The sequence below is a fragment of the Mustela lutreola genome, chromosome 12, assembly GCF_030435805.1.
Source record: "Mustela lutreola isolate mMusLut2 chromosome 12, mMusLut2.pri, whole genome shotgun sequence".
In the NCBI taxonomy this organism is placed as follows: domain Eukaryota; kingdom Metazoa; phylum Chordata; class Mammalia; order Carnivora; family Mustelidae; genus Mustela; species Mustela lutreola.
Window position 1 is genome coordinate 10,258,536 of NC_081301.1, and position 18,629 is coordinate 10,277,164.

General features: G+C 44.6%; 1 protein-coding gene across 3 annotated transcripts in view; it reads left to right on the forward strand.

Moving 5' to 3' along the window:
- The window catches only part of NR6A1 (nuclear receptor subfamily 6 group A member 1), a 226,702-nt gene that overhangs the window by 200,856 nt on the left and 7,217 nt on the right, over positions 1 to 18,629 (forward strand). For 2 of the 3 annotated variants that reach the window (XM_059141058.1, XM_059141060.1), the window contains 5 exons: positions 4,693 to 4,847; positions 6,196 to 6,423; positions 7,748 to 8,002; positions 15,227 to 15,348; positions 17,623 to 17,775. In XM_059141058.1, coding sequence (XP_058997041.1) covers positions 4,693 to 4,847; positions 6,196 to 6,423; positions 7,748 to 8,002; positions 15,227 to 15,348; positions 17,623 to 17,775 — 913 coding nt within the window. The remainder of the gene's footprint in view (positions 1 to 4,692; positions 4,848 to 6,195; positions 6,424 to 7,747; positions 8,003 to 15,226; positions 15,349 to 17,622; positions 17,776 to 18,629) is intronic. The other variant, XM_059141059.1, reaches the window with a different exon arrangement.

Below are 18,629 nucleotides of genomic sequence, written 5' to 3' on the forward strand. Positions count from 1 at the left end.
TGACTAAACCCCCCAAGTGTCCCTTTTGCCCATTTCAATTTTTTTTAATGTTATTTATTTATTTTTAAAGATCTTATTTATTTATTTGACAGACAGAGAACACAGCAAGAGAGGGAACACAAATGGGGAGGGAGTGGGGGAGGGAGAAGCGAGCTTCCCACTGAGCAGGGAGCCTGACGGGGGACTTGGTCCCAGAACTTTGGGATCACGATCTGAGCCGAAGGCAGATGCTTAATGACTGAGACACCCAGACACCCTACATTTATTTATTTGGCAGACAGAGAGAGAGAGAGTGAGAGGCAAACCACAAGCAGGGGCAGTGGCAGTCAGAGGGATACAGAAGAACCAGGCTACCCACTGAGCAGGGAGGCTGATGCAGGGCTCTGTCCCAGGACCCTGGGGATCATGACCTGAGCCAAAGGCAGACACTTAATCCACTGAGTCACCCAGGTGCTGCATTTTTAAATAAGGTTATTTGGGGGTTTTGCTGTTGAGTTGTTGGAATTCCCGATATCTCTTGGATATTAGCCTTTATCAGATAAATGGTTTGCAAATACTTCCTCTCATTCTGTACGTTCCTGTTGACTTTGTGATTGTTTGCTTTGCAGAAGCTTTTTAGTTTGATGTAATTCCATTTGTCAATTTTTGCTTTTATTGCCTGTACTTTGAATATCATATTGAAGAAATCATTGCTAAGGCCAATGTCAAGAAGCTTTTTCTCTATGTTTTCCTTTAGGACTTTGATAGTTTCAGGTCTTATATTTAAGTCTTTAACCCATTTTGAGTTGATTTTTGTATGAAGTATAAGACCAGAATCTAATTTCCTTCTTTTGTATATGAATATCTAGTTTTCCCAGTACTGCTAGTTGAAGACACTATTCTTACGTAGTCTTGGCAGCTTTGACTATATATACGTGGGTTTATTTGGGGTCTCTCTATTCTGTTCCATTGATCTATAGGCCTGTCCTCATGCCAGTGCCATGCTCTTTTGGTTACTATAACTTTTAATATGTTTTGAAACCAGAAAGTGTAAGACCTCTAGCTTTTTGTTCTTTGTCTGGACTGTTTTGGCTATTTGGGGTTCTTTGGATTTCCATATGAATTTTGGGATTTTGTTTTTCTATCTCTGCCAAAAATGCTGTTGGAATATTGATAGGGATCGTATTGAATCTGTAGATCACGTTGGATAGTATGGATATTTTAACAATAATTGTCTTTTAATCTATGAATTTCTTTTTTCTTTTTTCTTTTTTTTTTGAAGATTTTATTTATTTATTTGATAGAGAAAGACATAACGAGACAAGCAACCACAAGCAGGGGTAGTGGGAGATGGAGAAGCAAGGGTTCCTGCCAAGCAGGGAGCCCAATATGGGGCTTGATCCCAGGACCCCAGAATCATGACCTGAGCCAAAGGCAGACATTTAATGACTGAGCCACCCAGGCACCCCAGTATGCCTTTAATTTTTTTCAGCACTGTTAAAGTCTTTTCATCCTTTTAGTTAGGATTATTCCTAAGTATCTTATTCTTTTTGATACTATTGTAACTGAGATTGTTTTCTTAATTTCCTTTCCAGGTCCACTGTTACTATATAAAAATGCAGCTGATTTTTTGGTGTTGATTTTGTATCCTGAAACTTTGCTGAATTCTTTTGTTCTAACAGTTTTTTTGGTTTTCTATTTATAAGATCATGTCATCTGTGAACTGAGATAATTTACTTCTTTCTGATTTAGATGCTTTTTATTTCTTTTACATATCTAATTGCAATGGCTGGAACTTTAGTACTGTGTTAAAGAGAAATGGTGAAAATGGGCATTTTTGCCTTGATCCTGATCCTAGAGAAAAAACTTTTAGTTTTTCATTGAGTATGATGTTCGTGTAGACTTTTCATGTATAGCCTTTATTTGTAGTCATTCTTTTTATATTTAGATGTAGTGTTTATCTATTGGAAAGAATTCTTAAGTGTTTCCTCAATGAAAAATCTTCTCAGCATTCATTACTCAGTGTCTTTTGAGTACTCTTCTCCCACCGTGGTAGGGATCTTTAGGCGCTTACGTCTCTAGACTTTCTGCTCTTTCTAGAATGGAGGGAGCTGATGCTCAGAGAAACTGATTTCATATGTCATTGCATTTGACTTTCTGATACTGAGCATATAATTTTCCCTTTTTTCCTTACTTTTTAGGGAGTGTTAGGAAGAAAGAGCTGTGATCTCCCAAGTTTTGTTTTTTTTTTTTTTTAAGATTTTATTTATTCATTTGACAGACAGAGATCACAGGTAGGCAGAGAGGCAGGCAGAGAGAGAGGAGGAAGCAGGCTCCCTGTAGAGCAGAAAGCCCGATGCGGGGCTCGATCCCAGGACCCTGGGATCATGACCTGAGCCGAAGGCAGAGGCTTTAACCCACTGAGCCACCCAGGCACCCCAATCTCCCAAGTTCTTAACTATGTTTAATTATAATTAAAAATCAGGGATAAAATTACGATGTATTGAGTACCTGTTGTGCACTTCATCACTTTATCTTAGATTAGCCTCTCAAGTCTGACTGATTCAGTTCTGTACCCTAAGAGGGAGCCCAAACTACTCAGTAGGTGGCACTAGCTTCATTTTATAGGGGAGGGAACTAAGGCTCAGAGAACTTGAGTGATGTGCCAGCAGTATGCACCCAGTTAGAAAATGACAGATGAGATCTGAACCTAGATATAAGCCCTCCTGATATGTTCTATCCCCTTAATTTAACAGTGATTGCCCAGCGTCCTGTGGGACCCATAGGGAGGAACAGATGCAGTCCAACTTTGGCTCCCAGCTGGAATAATCTGATTTATTAGGACCGCTTCTTTTCACCCAGCTCAAGTGCTTGCATGACCTCCAAGCTCTGGAACTGCTCTCACTACCATTACTGAGGCTGCTTCAGTCAGGGTCTCTGTAGATGTCTTGTAGTTTGATGGCGTCTTTTGTCTTTACATGTCTTATAACATCTGAGATTTCAGTGTTCTAAAGATCCCTAAAAGAAAAGGTTTGTTTGTTTTGTTACATGTTATTGACAAAACAAAGACTACCCATAATTCAGTATACAATCTAAGTTTAAGACAAATCGCTCAACTTCTGTACCAGTTAAATGTTTCATGTTTTCCCTCTCAAGTCCTGTGTGCTGGCTGGCTTCCAGTTCTAGATGCCTCCTGTATTGATGATGATCACAGTAGCTCAAGGTTTCCTCACAGGCTGCTAGAACAAAGAGTTATGTAGGTTTGAGTCAGATGGACTTGAAAGAAAAGGTCCTCCCAGGCTTTCTATAGGAGCAAGAAATAAAAATTTATCTGGCCCTCTTTCCTTCCTATTCACTCTCATCCCGTGCTGAGTTTAGCAGTTAGGCTTCAACTCGGAGTTAAACACTTTATAGAAGATGTATTTATTCACTCCCTTTACGGTATAGTAGCAGGAGCCGTGGACTGAATACTTGGGTACTTTGGCCTCTTCCTTAAACTCCTCCTGAGATGCAGGCACACATTGTGCTCTTGGGCAAGTCAGTTCACTTGTCTAAGCTAAAATTTCTTCTTACTTACACTTTAGGCTTGGGAATGTCTTTCTCATCCTGAAAAATCCTTGTGAAGTTTCATGGACAGTACTTAATAAGTGAACATTTGTTTATTTATCCAATGTGCATTCTTTGAGTACTTTCTTCTGGGTTTTATTATAGCTTTAGGTCTGATAGAGAGTATTTTTATGATGCATTGCCATAAGTGCTATAAAAAAACAGCTGTGATGGGCGCCTGGGTGGCTCAGTGGGTTGAGCCGCTGCCTTCGTCTCAGGTCATGATCTCTGGGTCCTGGGATCGAGTCCCGCATCGGGCTCTCTGCTCAGCGGGGAGCCTGCTTCCTCCTCTCTCTCTCTCTCTTCCTGCCTCTCTGCCTACTTGTGATCTCTCTCTGTCAAATAAATAAATAAAATCTTTAAAAAAAAAAAAAAAAACAGCAGTGATGATGAAGATAACATTGTCAACCTTCCACACTGGTTGCTATGTGTTAAGCCCTTTTCTAACCATGTGATGATGTATTAACTAATTTAATCCTCACAACAATCCCATGAGACAGATACTATTATTTTCTCTATGACATGGATAATTTTTGTTCAGATTTTGAATTCAAGTTCAAATAATTTAATGACTTGTACCACTAGAAAGTAGCAGAAACTATATTGGAACAAAGGTGGTCTGACTCTAGAATTCATCCTCGTAACTACTGTGCTATTCTGTTCATCTCAGAATACACAGAATTAGAAGGGGATAGAGGAGGGACCTAAAATTTTGTCTAAGGTAGTATAGAAGGATTCACAAAGAAGGTGACATTTGAACTGGGTCTTAAAAGGCATGCAGGAGTTTGTTCTTGAAGAGTAGTGTTTCAGGGGTAGGAAAGAATAGACTCAAAGAGTGTTGAAGAACGTGGTGGCTTTGTGGCTTCAGAGGAGGGTAAACGGACAAGAGGAAGGCCATAGTGAGCCACGGTGCTGGGAAGCAAGCAACTGAGCTGTCCTAAGATGAGTGAGAAGCCCTGGAGTATGGAGATGGAGGGGAGGGAATCTGGGTATCTCTCTAGAGAGTTCTGGGAATCCTTATGACGTTTAAATGAATTCTTGGTCCTTAAGAAGGAACAAAGGCTATCCCAAGCACCCAATCTAACATGTATCAATTCCTTATCAAAGATATCGGAGGAAGAGATCGAAAGGATCATGTCTGGGCAGGAATTTGAGGAAGAAGCCAATCACTGGAGCAACCATGGTGACAGCGACCACAGTTCCCCTGGGAACAGGGCTTCAGAGAGCAACCAGCCCTCACCAGGCTCCACACTGTCCTCCAGGTGAGCTTTAAGGCAAACCCAGTATCATCTAGGACCACCCAAAGAGTAGACCCACAGGGAAACTCTGGGCTAGGTATTCCTGCCAGTCTGTCTCAGCCAGCTCTGTCTTTTGGGGAGGGGCCGGGATGACACAGAGCAGCATTTCACAGCCTACTTTTTGTTAAAGACCTTGAAAAATGTTAGCATTCTCTTCTGCAGGCTAATAAAGTGATATTGCTGCCGCCTGTGCCCAGACGTTCTTTACCTAGCAGAATACCATTTTAAATGTAGCTCTTCTCTCACATTGATCACGGAAATAAAACAAACCGCATTGACAATATTGAATTAAGTTCTCATTTCTCTGTCTCAGCAAGAGTGAAGATTTTCACTTTGTAAGTTTTAAGAAACTGAAAATTTTTAAGCTAATTAAATTTGCTGCTATCATGGAATGCTAATTTGGAGACTCTTGGTTCAAGAATATTATCTTAAGTTAGTCGCTACGTATAAAAAATGTAGCCATCAACTACCAGGATAGATTTCCTTTTTTACAGAACTCTTTCTTATAGGAAATGGATTGATAAACTTTTTCTATAAAGTCCAGAAAATAAATATTTTAGGCTTTGCGGGCCACACAGTCTGGGTCTCAGCTACTCAGCCCTACCATTACAGAGCAAAAGCAGCTAGAGACTATATAAATGATTGTGGCTGTGTTCCATTAAACTTTATTTACCAAATGGGCCATAGGCTACAGTTTGTCAACCCCTGTTACAGCAAATGCATATAGGATTTTAGATTTTAGGTGAGGATTTTTGTTTTAGGTGACAGAGTGGTTAGATTTCCCCAGGAAAGAGAAGAAGATAAGAATCTGCCTCTCTCTTGGTTATTCTGTTGTAACTTTTATTCATTTGGTGTTCCTTCCTTTAAATGTTTAGGAAAGTTCGTGCCACATTCTTTGCCAGATTCCATGTCAGATTCCTTGCTAGGTGCTGCATTTGTTTTATGGCCTGGCAAGGCCTTTAGCCTGTCTATGCCTTAGTTTTCCTAGCAGTAAAAAATATATACATACCCCCACCTTTGTGGGTCATAGTTTGTGAGTATTCATTAAAATCTCTTTAAACGTGACACCTATACAAAGAATTTATTCAACCACTCTTTATTCAGTACCTATTTTGCCAGGTCCTGGGTGTCCAGTGATAAGTCACACATATACACTCCTGCAAAGAGTCCCTGTCTAGTGGGGGAGACATGCATGTAATCATTAATTATGTCCCTGAGGAAGACAGACTGCATGGCCAAAAAACTCCCTAGCCACCTCGAGCAGACAGTAGACCTGCCATGGTTCTGCTTGACATAAGACTTTTCTCTTCAGTAGGTCTGTGGAACTAAATGGATTCATGGCGTTCAGGGAGCAGTACATGGGGATGTCTGTGCCTCCACACTATCAATACATACCGCACCTTCTTAGCTATTCTTCCCACTCGCCACTCCTGCCCCCACAAGCTCGCAGCCTGGATCCCCAGTCATACAGTCTGATTCACCAGCTGGTGTCAGCCGAGGACCTGGAGCCGCTGGGCACGCCCATGTTGATTGAAGATGGGTGAGTGCCCCGTTTAGCCCTTGAAACTTCACAATGACCCCTACCCCTCACCCGCCTTCATCCCTGGCTGCTAATCCCATAGGCTCTGAAATGAGTCAGGGGTAATGAGTAGTGACTTGCCTCAGAGGACAAATCTGTATTTATTTTTGAAGTCAGCAGTCCCTTGTTTTTCTCTTGAGCATCTTTTTTCAGAGTTGGGGCTGTTTCTGAATCCTTAGGGAATTGGGATTAAAGGACTTTTGTTTCTGCTTGGGCCTAGGTAAGCCAGGCCCTGAGGTGGCCTGAGTGCTTCTCTGGCTCAGAGCCAGAGTTGAGCTGTAATTCTGGGAATAATTACACATCAAGTCTAGGCTCCTGAACAAGCCATTCAAGGCACTACCTGTGTGCCGACTGTCTGCATCCCCAGCCAAGGTACCATGTGCGCTGGTGCCATGTACAGACCTGAGTGGGGGGAAGGAGTACTCTTGTTCCCCGGTCAGCTCTGCCTGAGTCGATGCTCGCTCAGCCTCTAGGCCCGTCAGTTGCTGCACCCATTACTCTTTGGGCCTGAGGCACAGGCTGTTTGTTATCAATTCAGACCTCGTAGGACGTATCCTGAGATTTCTCAAGCTAGTCTCCAGTATCAGAAGAGGAAATTCAAAGATCTGCTTACAAGAAGGCCACACAAAATCTTTATAAACCTGGGCGTGGGGATATGGAGACGAGTCATGCCAGGGGCCTTGAGAAGAAGAAAACTGGGACCCTCTCTCATCCAGCGCAGAAATGAGAAATGCCCTGCTCCTTCCATGCAGGGGTAGCTTTCAAGGACTGAGCAACTTTAGTTTCTGAAGTCTCTCCACCAGGGGGTGCACTGAGAGCAGGGAAAGCTAAACGTGTTTTCTCTTCTCTTTCAGCCCTATGGCCTTGGGCGCATTTCTGTGCCAGCCCCTGTGCTGGGTGGGCACCAGATTCGCCCTGCTGGAGCTCTCGTAGCCAAAAGTAATGCAGGAGCGATGGAATTTTCTCTAACACATGGAACATTAGTGGGATGTTGAAATGTTAACATTAAAAGTCATATTCCCTAGTAATTGCACAGATTTCCAAGCTTCCTTTCCCTTTCTTCAACCTTTTCTCACCAAACCCACCTCTTAAGCCCTGAGCTTGCTGCTGGCCCCAGTCTTGCCCCTTTATCATTAGACTCAATTGAATGGAGCTGGAGACCCATGATCAAGGGCAAGGAACCCACTGCCGGAGACCCTTTTTACTCTTAGGAGTACCCTTTCCCTGTGCCCCCATCCTCCCTCGCTGGCCACTGGAAGTGATTTTCCACTGTCCCTCCCCCCAGGTACGCTGTGACTCAGGCAGAGCTGTTTGCCCTGCTTTGCCGCCTGGCCGATGAGCTACTCTTTAGGCAGATTGCCTGGATCAAGAAACTGCCTTTCTTCTGCGAGCTCTCAATCAAGGATTACACATGCCTCCTGAGCTCTACCTGGCAGGAATTAATCCTGCTGTCCTCTCTCACCGTTTATAGCAAACAGATCTTTGGGGAGCTGGCTGATGTCACTGCCAAGTACTCACCCTCTGATGAAGAACTACACAGGTAAGGGCTGTTGGTTGGGGAGGAAGTCCCAAGCAACCAAACCACTGTCATCCTGGAGGGTGGGGACGGAGTGCCCTCACTGACACTCCAGAGGATAGGAATTAATGCCACAAACGGGCCTGGCTTCGAATCCTTACTCTGCCTCTGACTAGCTTTGTAACCATAGTCAAGTCTCTGATTCCTACCTTCTGAATTTATAAAATGGGATAATACCAGTACCTCTGCAACAAGGTAATTGTGCAAAATAAATGATACTGGGCAGCAAGCCTTAGCAGAGCGCTACACTATTATTATTATTTTGGGTTGTTTTTTTTTTTTTTATCACATCCGGATTACTCAGGTAAGAGAATATATCTGGGGAGAACAAAAATCTGAACTCTAAACTTCATCTGTAAAGTGAGGGGCTCTGAGCTGTAGTTTACAATTCAAGAATAAGATCTAAAAGTCACTGTGTTACCTGTTACATGCCAGGCACTGGGCTTGGTATTTGATATTACTGTCTTATTCTTTTCTCACAGCCTCTAGCATTATAGGCATTGTTATGCCTATTTTATGGATTAAAAAACTGAAGTTCAAAGAGACCTGCCCTTTAATGTGTTGGATTTGAACCCAGAGCCTGAATTCGAACCCATGCCTGCCTAATGTCAAAGTTTAGGCTCTAACTGCATCTGAGATGCAGTGAGGCTAAGGAACCGAGCCACTCTCTTCATTGTTTTCTGGCATAACTTCTCATCCTATCTGGGCAGGATCCTAATCTCCCTGTCTAGCACAGATCTTTTACTTACTCACTTTGAAGTCCTAGAGCACACAGTGAGTCCCCAAAATCAGGACAGGTGATCTGTTGATTTAACTTTTCTGGCTTATTAGTTTATCATGTGAAAAAATAAAGCTTAAATCACATTTATTTATTTATTTTTTTAAAAAAGATTTTATTTATTTATTTGACAGAGATCACAAGCAGGCAGAGAGCAGGCAGAGAGAGAGAGAGGAGGAAGCAGGCTCCCTGCCGAGGAGAGAGCCCGATGTGGGGCTCGATCCCAGGACCCTGAGATCATGACCTGAGCCGAAGGCAGAGGCTTTAAGCCACTGAGCCACCCAGGTGCCCCTTAAATCACATTTATATAGACATTTCAATAATTAACCTTTACTGAACAGTTTTTAAAAATGGAAGTCATCAGATTCCAGAACACCAATAAAGAGGGCTGAAGAGATACCCCCATCAATGAAAAGTGGAGGAGATGAGGTACTAGCCCCCATACTTCTCTATGCAGGACCAGAGTGCCTTTCCTTTGTCACCCAAATGTCATGGAATAAAGACAGGCTAAGTGTTAGGCTGAGGCTGAAAGTAAAGTTCTAAGACCGTCAGGGCCCTTTGCACAATGAGGGAGGGAGGAGTCTGGGTGCTGACACTCTGCCCTGGTTTTCTAATATTTCCTCTTCAGTGATGCTTACTGGCTTCAGGATAATCTGTAAATGACAGAGTTTTGAACCCATGTGACACTTTGTCCTGTAAACAGAGCTCTCTGATTTTGCAGATGACCAAACTCCCTCTTTTGAGCCTCTAATTCATTATTTCCATCAAATTCCTATCTGCTGGTCCTTAATTCTGGGCCAACTGAATGTTTGAATTGCATTCAGCAGACTTTAATATTGCCAGGGTTTGCAGAGCTGCCCCGTTGACTCTGTCCTTTTTATTCACCTGGAATTTGCTTGGAATCCACCAGTACAGCCAGGGGCTGTCTAGAAAGTCAGTCTATGAGCTCTAGTTCCTATAGAATGATGGGTTTCTCCAGGCCCTCTGCAGGTAGGCAGGTATCATTGGCCATGCAGGGCTCCTTGTGGCTTTGAGCTTCATAAAGCACCCCATCCTACTCTGTGCAGTCCCTTAAGTCCCAAGAGCAAGGCAGAGGCTAGTAAATTAGTGAGGGAACGTTTATTTCTAGGAAGGCTCTTTACCAAGGAGAATGTAGAGCTGTACTGTCTAATATACTACCTGGTAGCCTCGGGTCACTTTTTAAATTTAAGTTAATTAAAATTTTATAACACTAAAAATTCAGTCCTCATTTGTACTCGCCACATTCCACATGCTCACTAGCCACACGTGCTTCGTGAGTACGGTACCAGACGGTGCAGATACAGGACCTCTCCATCATCTCAGAAAGTTCTGTTGGGAATGCTGATTCTAGAACATGTGTTCGTTCTGAGGATAAGAAATAAATTTATTGTCGGGACTTAGTACTCCGTGCAAGAAGCTTACGGAATCCATCCGTGGGAAATAGGAGTTAACTTCAATACCTTCGTTCCGATTCCATGCTCATGTACCTAGGACCCTAGCAGATCATGAAGCATCATGAAGGTGTTCAAATGCTAGCCTGGGTGGCTCAGTTGGTTAAGTGTCTGACTCTTGATTTTGGCTCAGGTCGTGGTCTCAGGATCCTGGGATTGGGTTTCCCACTCCACAGAGAGTCTGCTTGTCTCCTCCCCCGCCCCGTGCTCACACACACACGTGCACTCTCTCCCTCAAGAAAATAAATAAATCTTTAAAAAAAAAAAAAAGATTTATGGAGCACCTGGGTGCCTCAGTGGGTTAAAGCCTCTGCCTTCGGCTCAGGTCATGATCCCAGCCAGGGTCCTGGGATCGAGCCCTGCTCTCTGCTCAGCAGGGAGTCTGCATCCTCCTCTCTCTCTGCCTGCCTCTCTGCTTACTTGTGATATCTGTCTGTCAAATAAATAAATCAATCAATCTTTAAATAAATAAATAAATAAAATTTTGGGGAAAAGATTATTAAATGCCTACCAAAAGAATTTGGATTATATTATGTAAATACTATTAAGTCATAAGATGCTTCTATGTGGAGCAGTTACATGGTCAGGTGTCATTTTGAAAAGATCACTGTGGCTGTAAAGCTCAAGATGGACTGGCATGGACATCACGAGAGGATGGTGGTTGGGTAGGAGGTTTTTCCATAACCTAGGTAGAAGAGAAAATGGCCTGGACAAGGCAGCCGTGACTGTGGGAATAGGGAGGGCTGCACAGAGTTGAGAGATAACAAGGAGGTATAGTCAGTGGGACTTCAGGGAGGCAGAAGTCGGGGTTGGGGATGCTGCCAGGCAGGTGAGTGCGAATTCTCTGAGCCAAGATAACGGAGCCTGAGAAGAACAGGCCAAGAGATGCCCCACTCTGAGTCTGGTTTGGAGTCTGTTGAGCCTGAGAGCCCAGGAGGTCAGAGGAAAAGGAAGTATGAGAACCTCTGGAATCAGGTACATCAGAGAAAAGCATTTCTTACTCTGCTGGAGACTCAGGGTGTGGAGTCTGTAATTGGCCAGAGCTCTTTTCTACCTTGCCTGCTCCTGCGTTACTCCTACTCCCCCAAAATGCCTTTACTTTTTCACGACTCCTGAGTGCCAGTGAGTTCCTGCTGTCATGAAAAGGCTTTTCCCTGATGATACATGACCACCTCCTTTTCTCTTCTCAAATATTGAATCAAATTTATGGTACCCGTTTTCCTTAATCAGGGTGTTATCAGACAGTGAGCTGGGCAAATTTGATTTAAAGCAGATTGTAGCACCAGCCAGTGACTGCTCCTGGCCCTAATCAAGACTCCTTCGCTCTCAAGAGAAGACGCCTTGCACTAGATGGGCTTTAATGGGCACTTCTGTCTCGTGAGCAGTAGCTCCGTTTCTCTCAGATCTCTGGACAGTTGCCTCCCAGCTTCCCTGCTCACACCCTAGCTGTAAGGTTCAAGAAACAATCTCTTCTTTTTGTTGTGATAACAGGAGTGATGATGATGATGCCATTAATAATGATAATAGCTAACAAGTATGGACTGTTCATTGGGCCAGATTCCATCTTAAGTGCTTTACAAACATTGTTTAGTCCTCACCACCACCCCAAGCAACTGCACTGATGTTCCCCTTGTTCCACAGATAAGGAGCCTCAGGTTCAGAGAGGTGAAAAAACTGAAGGCTACAAACCTAGAAAAAGATGACGTTGAGATTATCCCCTAGATCTATTGTGCTCCAAAGCCCAGAATCCTTACCAGTACCCTCTACTAAATAATTTAGCCTTCTAAAAAGTTCAACTTTCTGCAGTGTGTCCTAGACTTAACAATCTTACTTTCAGTCTCGGAGTGTTTACATGGGTGCTGAGGTGACAATTCCTTTAAAGCTATGACTGCTCCTGGGGGTACGTGCACTTAGCTCAATGAAAAAAAAGACAACTGGACCTCTCAGCCCCCTTAATGGGACATAACTTACACGGTGTCAGCTTCAATTGCTGACTGAATGGTCCAGTGGTTTGGGGGATCCTGGCAGGAATGTTTTCTTTGTCCCAGCGTGCTTGTGTAATGGGAACCTCGAAGAAGAATGGGTGTGTTTGTCCAACTCTCTGGCTTTAAATGCTGATAATTTGCAGACAGGGAATACAGGGGCGTTAGAACTGTGGAGTGGGCAGATGTGGAGGAGGCACGGCTGCAGGAGAAAGCAGGCCCATGAAACAGAGAACGATTTGTTTATCAAGGGGCGGGATGCGGGGTGTGGAGGAAAGCTTTGCAGTCGGGCTGTGGGGACTGAGTGGGGGCTCCTGGGCTGGCTGCCAGCCCCCCCCACCACTGCCAGGGGTCCGTGACGGTTGCCTGTCCTAGGAAATGTGGAAAAGAAGGTACGTGCTGTCCCCAAGAGAAAGGGCAGATTGGGGACAGAAGCTCTCGCGGGGCACTTGGGAGCTCCTTTGTGCGGCTCACGTCTGGACTCAGCCGGCCGTAAGTGCAGTGCCGCTGGCCGGGGGTCTGGCTGATAACCACACACCTGCGCGTTCTGTGGTGCCAGAGGCCGCACTTGGGCCGAGCGGTTGCTGATTAAGGCAGGGAGCGTTATCTCTGTTGGCTACACTGCTCGGCCGCAGACAGATGCTGGCGGTGCCGCGCTGCCTCCGGCCTCCTTCTTGACGCCTGCCGTATTTCCTCCCCACACCAGCCCTCCGGCCAGCTACTAGAGGGCTGCACAGTGGAAACCTTTTCCCTCTCAAGAACAGAAATAGTGATCAGAGCCCTGTGATGGCGCGTGCTCTTCACTCCCAGGCCCGCTGCCTCCCGCATGGCTCAGCACCGTGGAGGCCCTGCAGCAGAGCCCACGCCTGCCTGAGCTGGGCCCGGGACTGAGTCGCTGCAGGAACCCAGAGCTCCTGAGGTCCCCTGTGGCGGCATGAGGCAGCCTTTCCCAGTTACCAGTTAAGGACAAGACAGGGAGCAGACCGTGTGGTGCTAAGAAGGCGAAAGGCTTGGAGTTAGAAAACTTGGTTTAAACTTTGGCCCCACCCCACCGCCACTTACTTGCTGTGCTGCTTTGGGGTAGGCAGGATGCTCTTCTTGTGTTTCCTCGTCCCTAACAAGCAGGTGATCTTACTTAGCCCCCAGGTTGTCAGGGAGGTAAAATGTAAGAATGCAGGAGAGGCCTAGGGACCCAGTAAATAACCTGTCTGAGCTTTGTTTCCACATGTGCACAGAAAGGACTGTAATACCAATTTTGTAGATTTATTGGGAGTATCCAGTGAAATAATAAGTGTAGAATATTTAACAGAGTTAACTGGCAAGTAGCAAATACTCAACAAAGGATAGAATGATAGATAAGGTTAGTATAGTAGTTATTCAGTATCAATTTGTCTATCAGCCAGTTTGGGGAAGTATTAATAACGTTGTAAAAGCCATTGGGCCAGGCATAGAGAGAAATGGAATCAGCCCTCATTGTTCAAATCAGCGGATGGAGGACAGGAGCCGCGGGTTGTGGTGGGTCTTGATGGGGCTTTGAGGCGAAGGGGTCAGGCTCTAGATTGCTGGTAGCTCTTCTATAGCTCCCTCTGCTGCTTGAGAAGTGCAGACGTTTCTGGCCCAGAAAGGAGCCAGGCTTGCCCCCCAGGGAGAGGAGATGTGCTGCTTGCCCAGAGGCCAAGCCTTTGCAAAGCCTTCAGAGTCAACAAAGAAGGCAGTAGAGCAGGCGTTCAGGACCCACGTAGGGACTTCTTGCCCAGCATAGGGCCGCAGTACTCAGGTCTGAGGATGTCCCCAGCACGTAGTCCCAGCGCTGGGCGTCTTTTCTCCTTGACTGAGCTGCATCTGAGGCCTCTCTAGAACTCCCCTTAGTCCACTCCTAGAAGGGCAGAGACTGACCCTGACCCCAGCTATTATAAACTCTTGCTTCCCCATTAAGCCTTTTTGATGCTTGGTTTGGTGGTATCTCCACCTCTGATATGAGGTGTGCCCCACTGTGACCCAGAGTATTAGTCCCCTAACCTGGGGCTCCTTTTTCTAAAACTTGGTCTTTCCCCAAGGAGCTTGCTTCTAATCCAAAGAAAGGAGCATGGTCTGCACAGAGTCTTACCTGCTACAGTGTGATGCTGCCCTCTGATATTGGAAGAACCAAGGGCTTGGGAAGTTAGCCTAGGTTCCAAGTTCTAGCTCTGCCACCAACTAGCTGTGTGCTTGTGGACCAGTCCCCTCTGCTCTTTGAACTTCAGTTTCTCATCTGTACAGCGGTAATGATCCTCTCACAGAGCCCATGAAGCTGAGAAAACTCAATGAGAAAGTGCACATAAGTGCCTAGCACGGAGACTGGTAGGGCGTGAAGGCTCAGGTAATGTTTCCCTTCCCCATAGCTAAAGTGAGGGATGCCAGTAAAATTTTTCATTGTGTGTAACCTCAACCCTGCTGGAAGCAGTGAACCTAAAAAATATAATCATCAGCTTTTTCTTCACCGTGGCAAAGGCTCAGGTAGAATCACCATGGCAGCTGCCGTTGAACCTGGAGGCTACATCTCAGCTATCACAGAATCTTGATAGTGTTGTATTTTTCCACATTTACATTTCAGACTGCCTTTGGCCCTTGTTACCCACAAGCAGGCAAGCATTATTATTTGACAAAAGAGAATCTCGAAGTTTAGAGAGGTCAAATGATTTTCCCAAGGCCTTACAGCTTTTGAATGTTGGAGCTGGATGTGAACTTAGATTTAACTCACCCCACCTGACCTTAGGAACAGCAGCTGACTGAGCTGCCTTCCCTCTAGACAAACCGTGGATCTACCTGTCCTTCATAATGATTCTGGATTCCATTTCCCCCAAGCTCAGACTCTTTTCTATCTTAGATGCCTTAAGGAGCTGTAGGAGACCTCTTTCTTCCCTTCCTTAACCCCCACTGGCATCAAAGCCCACTCACACCTCTGTCTGTTCCCCAGATTTAGTGATGAAGGGATGGAGGTGATCGAGCGGCTCATCTACCTGTATCACAAGTTCCATCAGCTGAAGGTCTCCAATGAGGAGTATGCTTGCATGAAAGCCATTAACTTCTTAAATCAAGGTAAGTAGCTGGAGGTGAGAAAAGGGGACTTTGTTTATTTATTTATTTTGCCAGAGAGCATTTTCCCTCATGTTTCACACCACCTCCCGCCCTTTTACCCTCAGGACTGGCACACAGAATCTGTCGCACCACGTGGGTACCAGTCCTAGAAGGCCTCTGCTTTCCTCAGCCTGCCCCTCTATAGCACAGGGCATGCTTTGGATTTTTTTTTTCAAACCTAAATGCCACAGTCTCTATAACTCATAGAGGAAGGAAGAGGATTTGCTTTGTTTAGTCAGTTTTAATGCATTTAAACACAGACACCAAGGACAGTACATGCGTCATTTAAAATATGTACCAAGTTTACCAGTGGCTGAAGAAGAGCTGGGTGACTGATGAAACTATTGGAGATAAGACATGTGTGACAGGCTGGCAGTGGTTCTGACGGCCTCTTCAGGGCAGAGTGGGCGGAGGGGGTGGTTGTACAGAAACAACGTGGATCCACAACATGGATCAAGCGTGGCTTGCTTTTTTTTTTTTTTTTTTTTTTTTTTAAGATTTTTTATTTATTTGACAGAAAAAGCGAGAGAGGGAACACGAGCAGGGAGAGTGGGAGAGGGAGAAGTAGGCTTCCCACCAAGCAGGAAGTCTGATGCGGGGCTTGATTCCAGGACCCCGGGATCAGGACCTGAGCTGAAGGCAGCCCTTTGACGACTAAGCCACCCAAGCACCCCTCAAGCATGGCTTTTCATTAGAAGACTGCTGGCTGCGGTTTATATGGGGCATCACCTACGAAGTGGTGCTTGGTAGCTGCTCATAACTGAAGCATGAAGGAGAATTCATACTCTCTTTTTTCCAAAGTAACATATGACTGCTCTGTTCTCACAGTGGAACAGGGCTGTTTTGCTTCCTGTGACATTGGAATTGCTCTGTTACTGTATTCAGTTTCCTAGTCCAGAGTCTGAACCCCTCCTCTGGCTTACTCCTTCTAGCTGCTGCTTCGCTATTCATTCATCTTCATTTATCTGCTGTTCCATGTGCCTCCCTTAGACCAGGCGCTGTGTTGACCATGAAAGACATTAAGTAAAATAGATCGCAGGTCCCTGGCTTCAAGATGTACACACTTTAGGGGTGCCTGGGTGACTCATTGGGTTAAAGCCTCTGCCTTCCGCTCAGGTCATGATCTCAGGGTCCTGGGATTGAGCCCTACATTGTGCACTCTGCTCAGCAGGGAGCCTGCTTCCTCCTCTCTCTGCTTGCCTCTCTGCCTACCTGTGATCTCTGTCAAATAAATAAACTAAATCTTAAAAAAAAAAAAAGAGGTACACACTCTAATGGGACCTGACACATTACTTGAGCCTCATATTGGGGGAGATCAGCAACAGCTACTTGGAGGAGAAATCTGAGCTGGGCCTCAAAGTCTGGGTAAGATTTATATAGAGAATATTTATGTCCTATTTTATGTATAAATTATATAGATAAGTTGTATTTATATTCTGTGTATAAAAAGTTGGTATGTGCATAGACATTATATATACACACATACATATACATTATATATATACACATACATTTATATATAAATGAAAGAGAGAGAGATCTATATAGAGAAAAGGTGGAGTGACCGCTCGGATAGTATGAGCAGACGCACATAGGAGACCACGTGTGAGTAGGTGCAGCTATCAGCAGACTTTGTTATTGGCTCTAGCAAAGGGCCAGTTTAAGATATTTTGACGGGGGCGCCTGGGTGGCTCAGTGGGTTAAGCCTCTGCCTTCGGCTTGGGTCATGATCCCAGGGTCCTGGGATCGAGCCCCGCATCGGGCTCTCTGCTCTACAGTGAGCCTGCTTTCCTCTCTCTGCCTCTCTGCCTACTTGTGATCTCTCTCTCTCCCTCTCTCTCTGTCAAATAAATAAATAAATAAATAAATAAAAGATATTTTGTGAAAGGGAGATTACTCAATCAGTTGTTCAGCATCCACTGGTCCGTGTTCTGTGCCGAGCCCTGTGTTGGGAGCCGTGCAGGAAGCTGAGAAAGATGCCGCCCAGCGCTCAAGTGTCTCGGTCTAGTGACTGTCCTTCATATTTTTTTTCCTCCTTTATCTGATTTCTCTTCCCTTATCCAGAGTTTTGTTTCTCTGTGATAGAAAGAGAAAAGATCTCCTGTTGTGACAATGTTGAATAGCTTTTAATCGAAAGATGCACATATTCAAGGAGCTCATGTTTCTTCCACAGTAGAGAACCCCTCCTTTTCCTGTGTGGTTTTTGTTCTTGTTTTTGTTTTTGTTTTTCCACAGATATCAGGGGTCTGACCAGTGCCTCACAGCTGGAACAGTTGAACAAGCGGTACTGGTACATATGCCAGGATTTCACTGAATATAAATATACCCATCAGCCGAACCGCTTTCCTGACCTCATGATGTGCTTACCTGAGATTCGCTATATTGCAGGTACTGTTTTGGGCGGGGCGTGCAAACCTTCCTTGCTTCTCTTGCCTTGTGAAAGAAATGACATAGGCTTTGTGTTCAGGATAGCTCATTCCGTGCTTGTCACCAGCTGCATAAAAGAGCTACTACCATTGCCCTCAGAAAGTTCTATTCTATTGAGAAGTTTGTGTTTTCTTTGTAGGGAAGAGAGTCTGACATTTCCCAAGTGCCTATCACGTGCATGGTGCTTTGTAGCCTTATGTTTTTTTAATCTCAGAACCAACTCTGCAAGGCTGGTTGTTGGTGATATTTATGGTCCGTCTATGGATGGGGAAATAGGCTCAGAGTTTCTCAAATTAACTTCATTTCCTGCATATATACTTTAAAATATAGACATCAAAATGATATATTTTATGCTATGTGAAATAATTATATCTCAATTTTTTTTAAGATTTTATTTATTTATTTGACAGAAATCACAAGTAGACAGAGAGGCAGGCAGAGAGAGAGAGGAGGAAGCAGGCTCCCCGCTGAGCAGAGAGCCCGATGCGGGACTCGATCCCAGGACCCTGAGATCATGACCTGAGCCGAAGGCAGCGGCATAACCCACTGAGCCACCCAGGCGCCCCTTATATCTCAATTTTTAAAATTAACTTCATTTCATAGAATTTCTTACAGATTTTTGGAGATTATTCATTTAAAGCAGTATCTTTAAAATCATTCTCAAGAATCCTACCTTTGCAAAGGAATTTTTGTTGTTACTGCTTTGAAATCTTGACCCCCTTCTGAGCTTCTTGACATTTAAATAGGTCCGCTCCAGTATAAAGTCCTGGGTTTTGTTTTTTTGTTTGTTTGTTTGTTTTGTTTTGTTTTTTGTT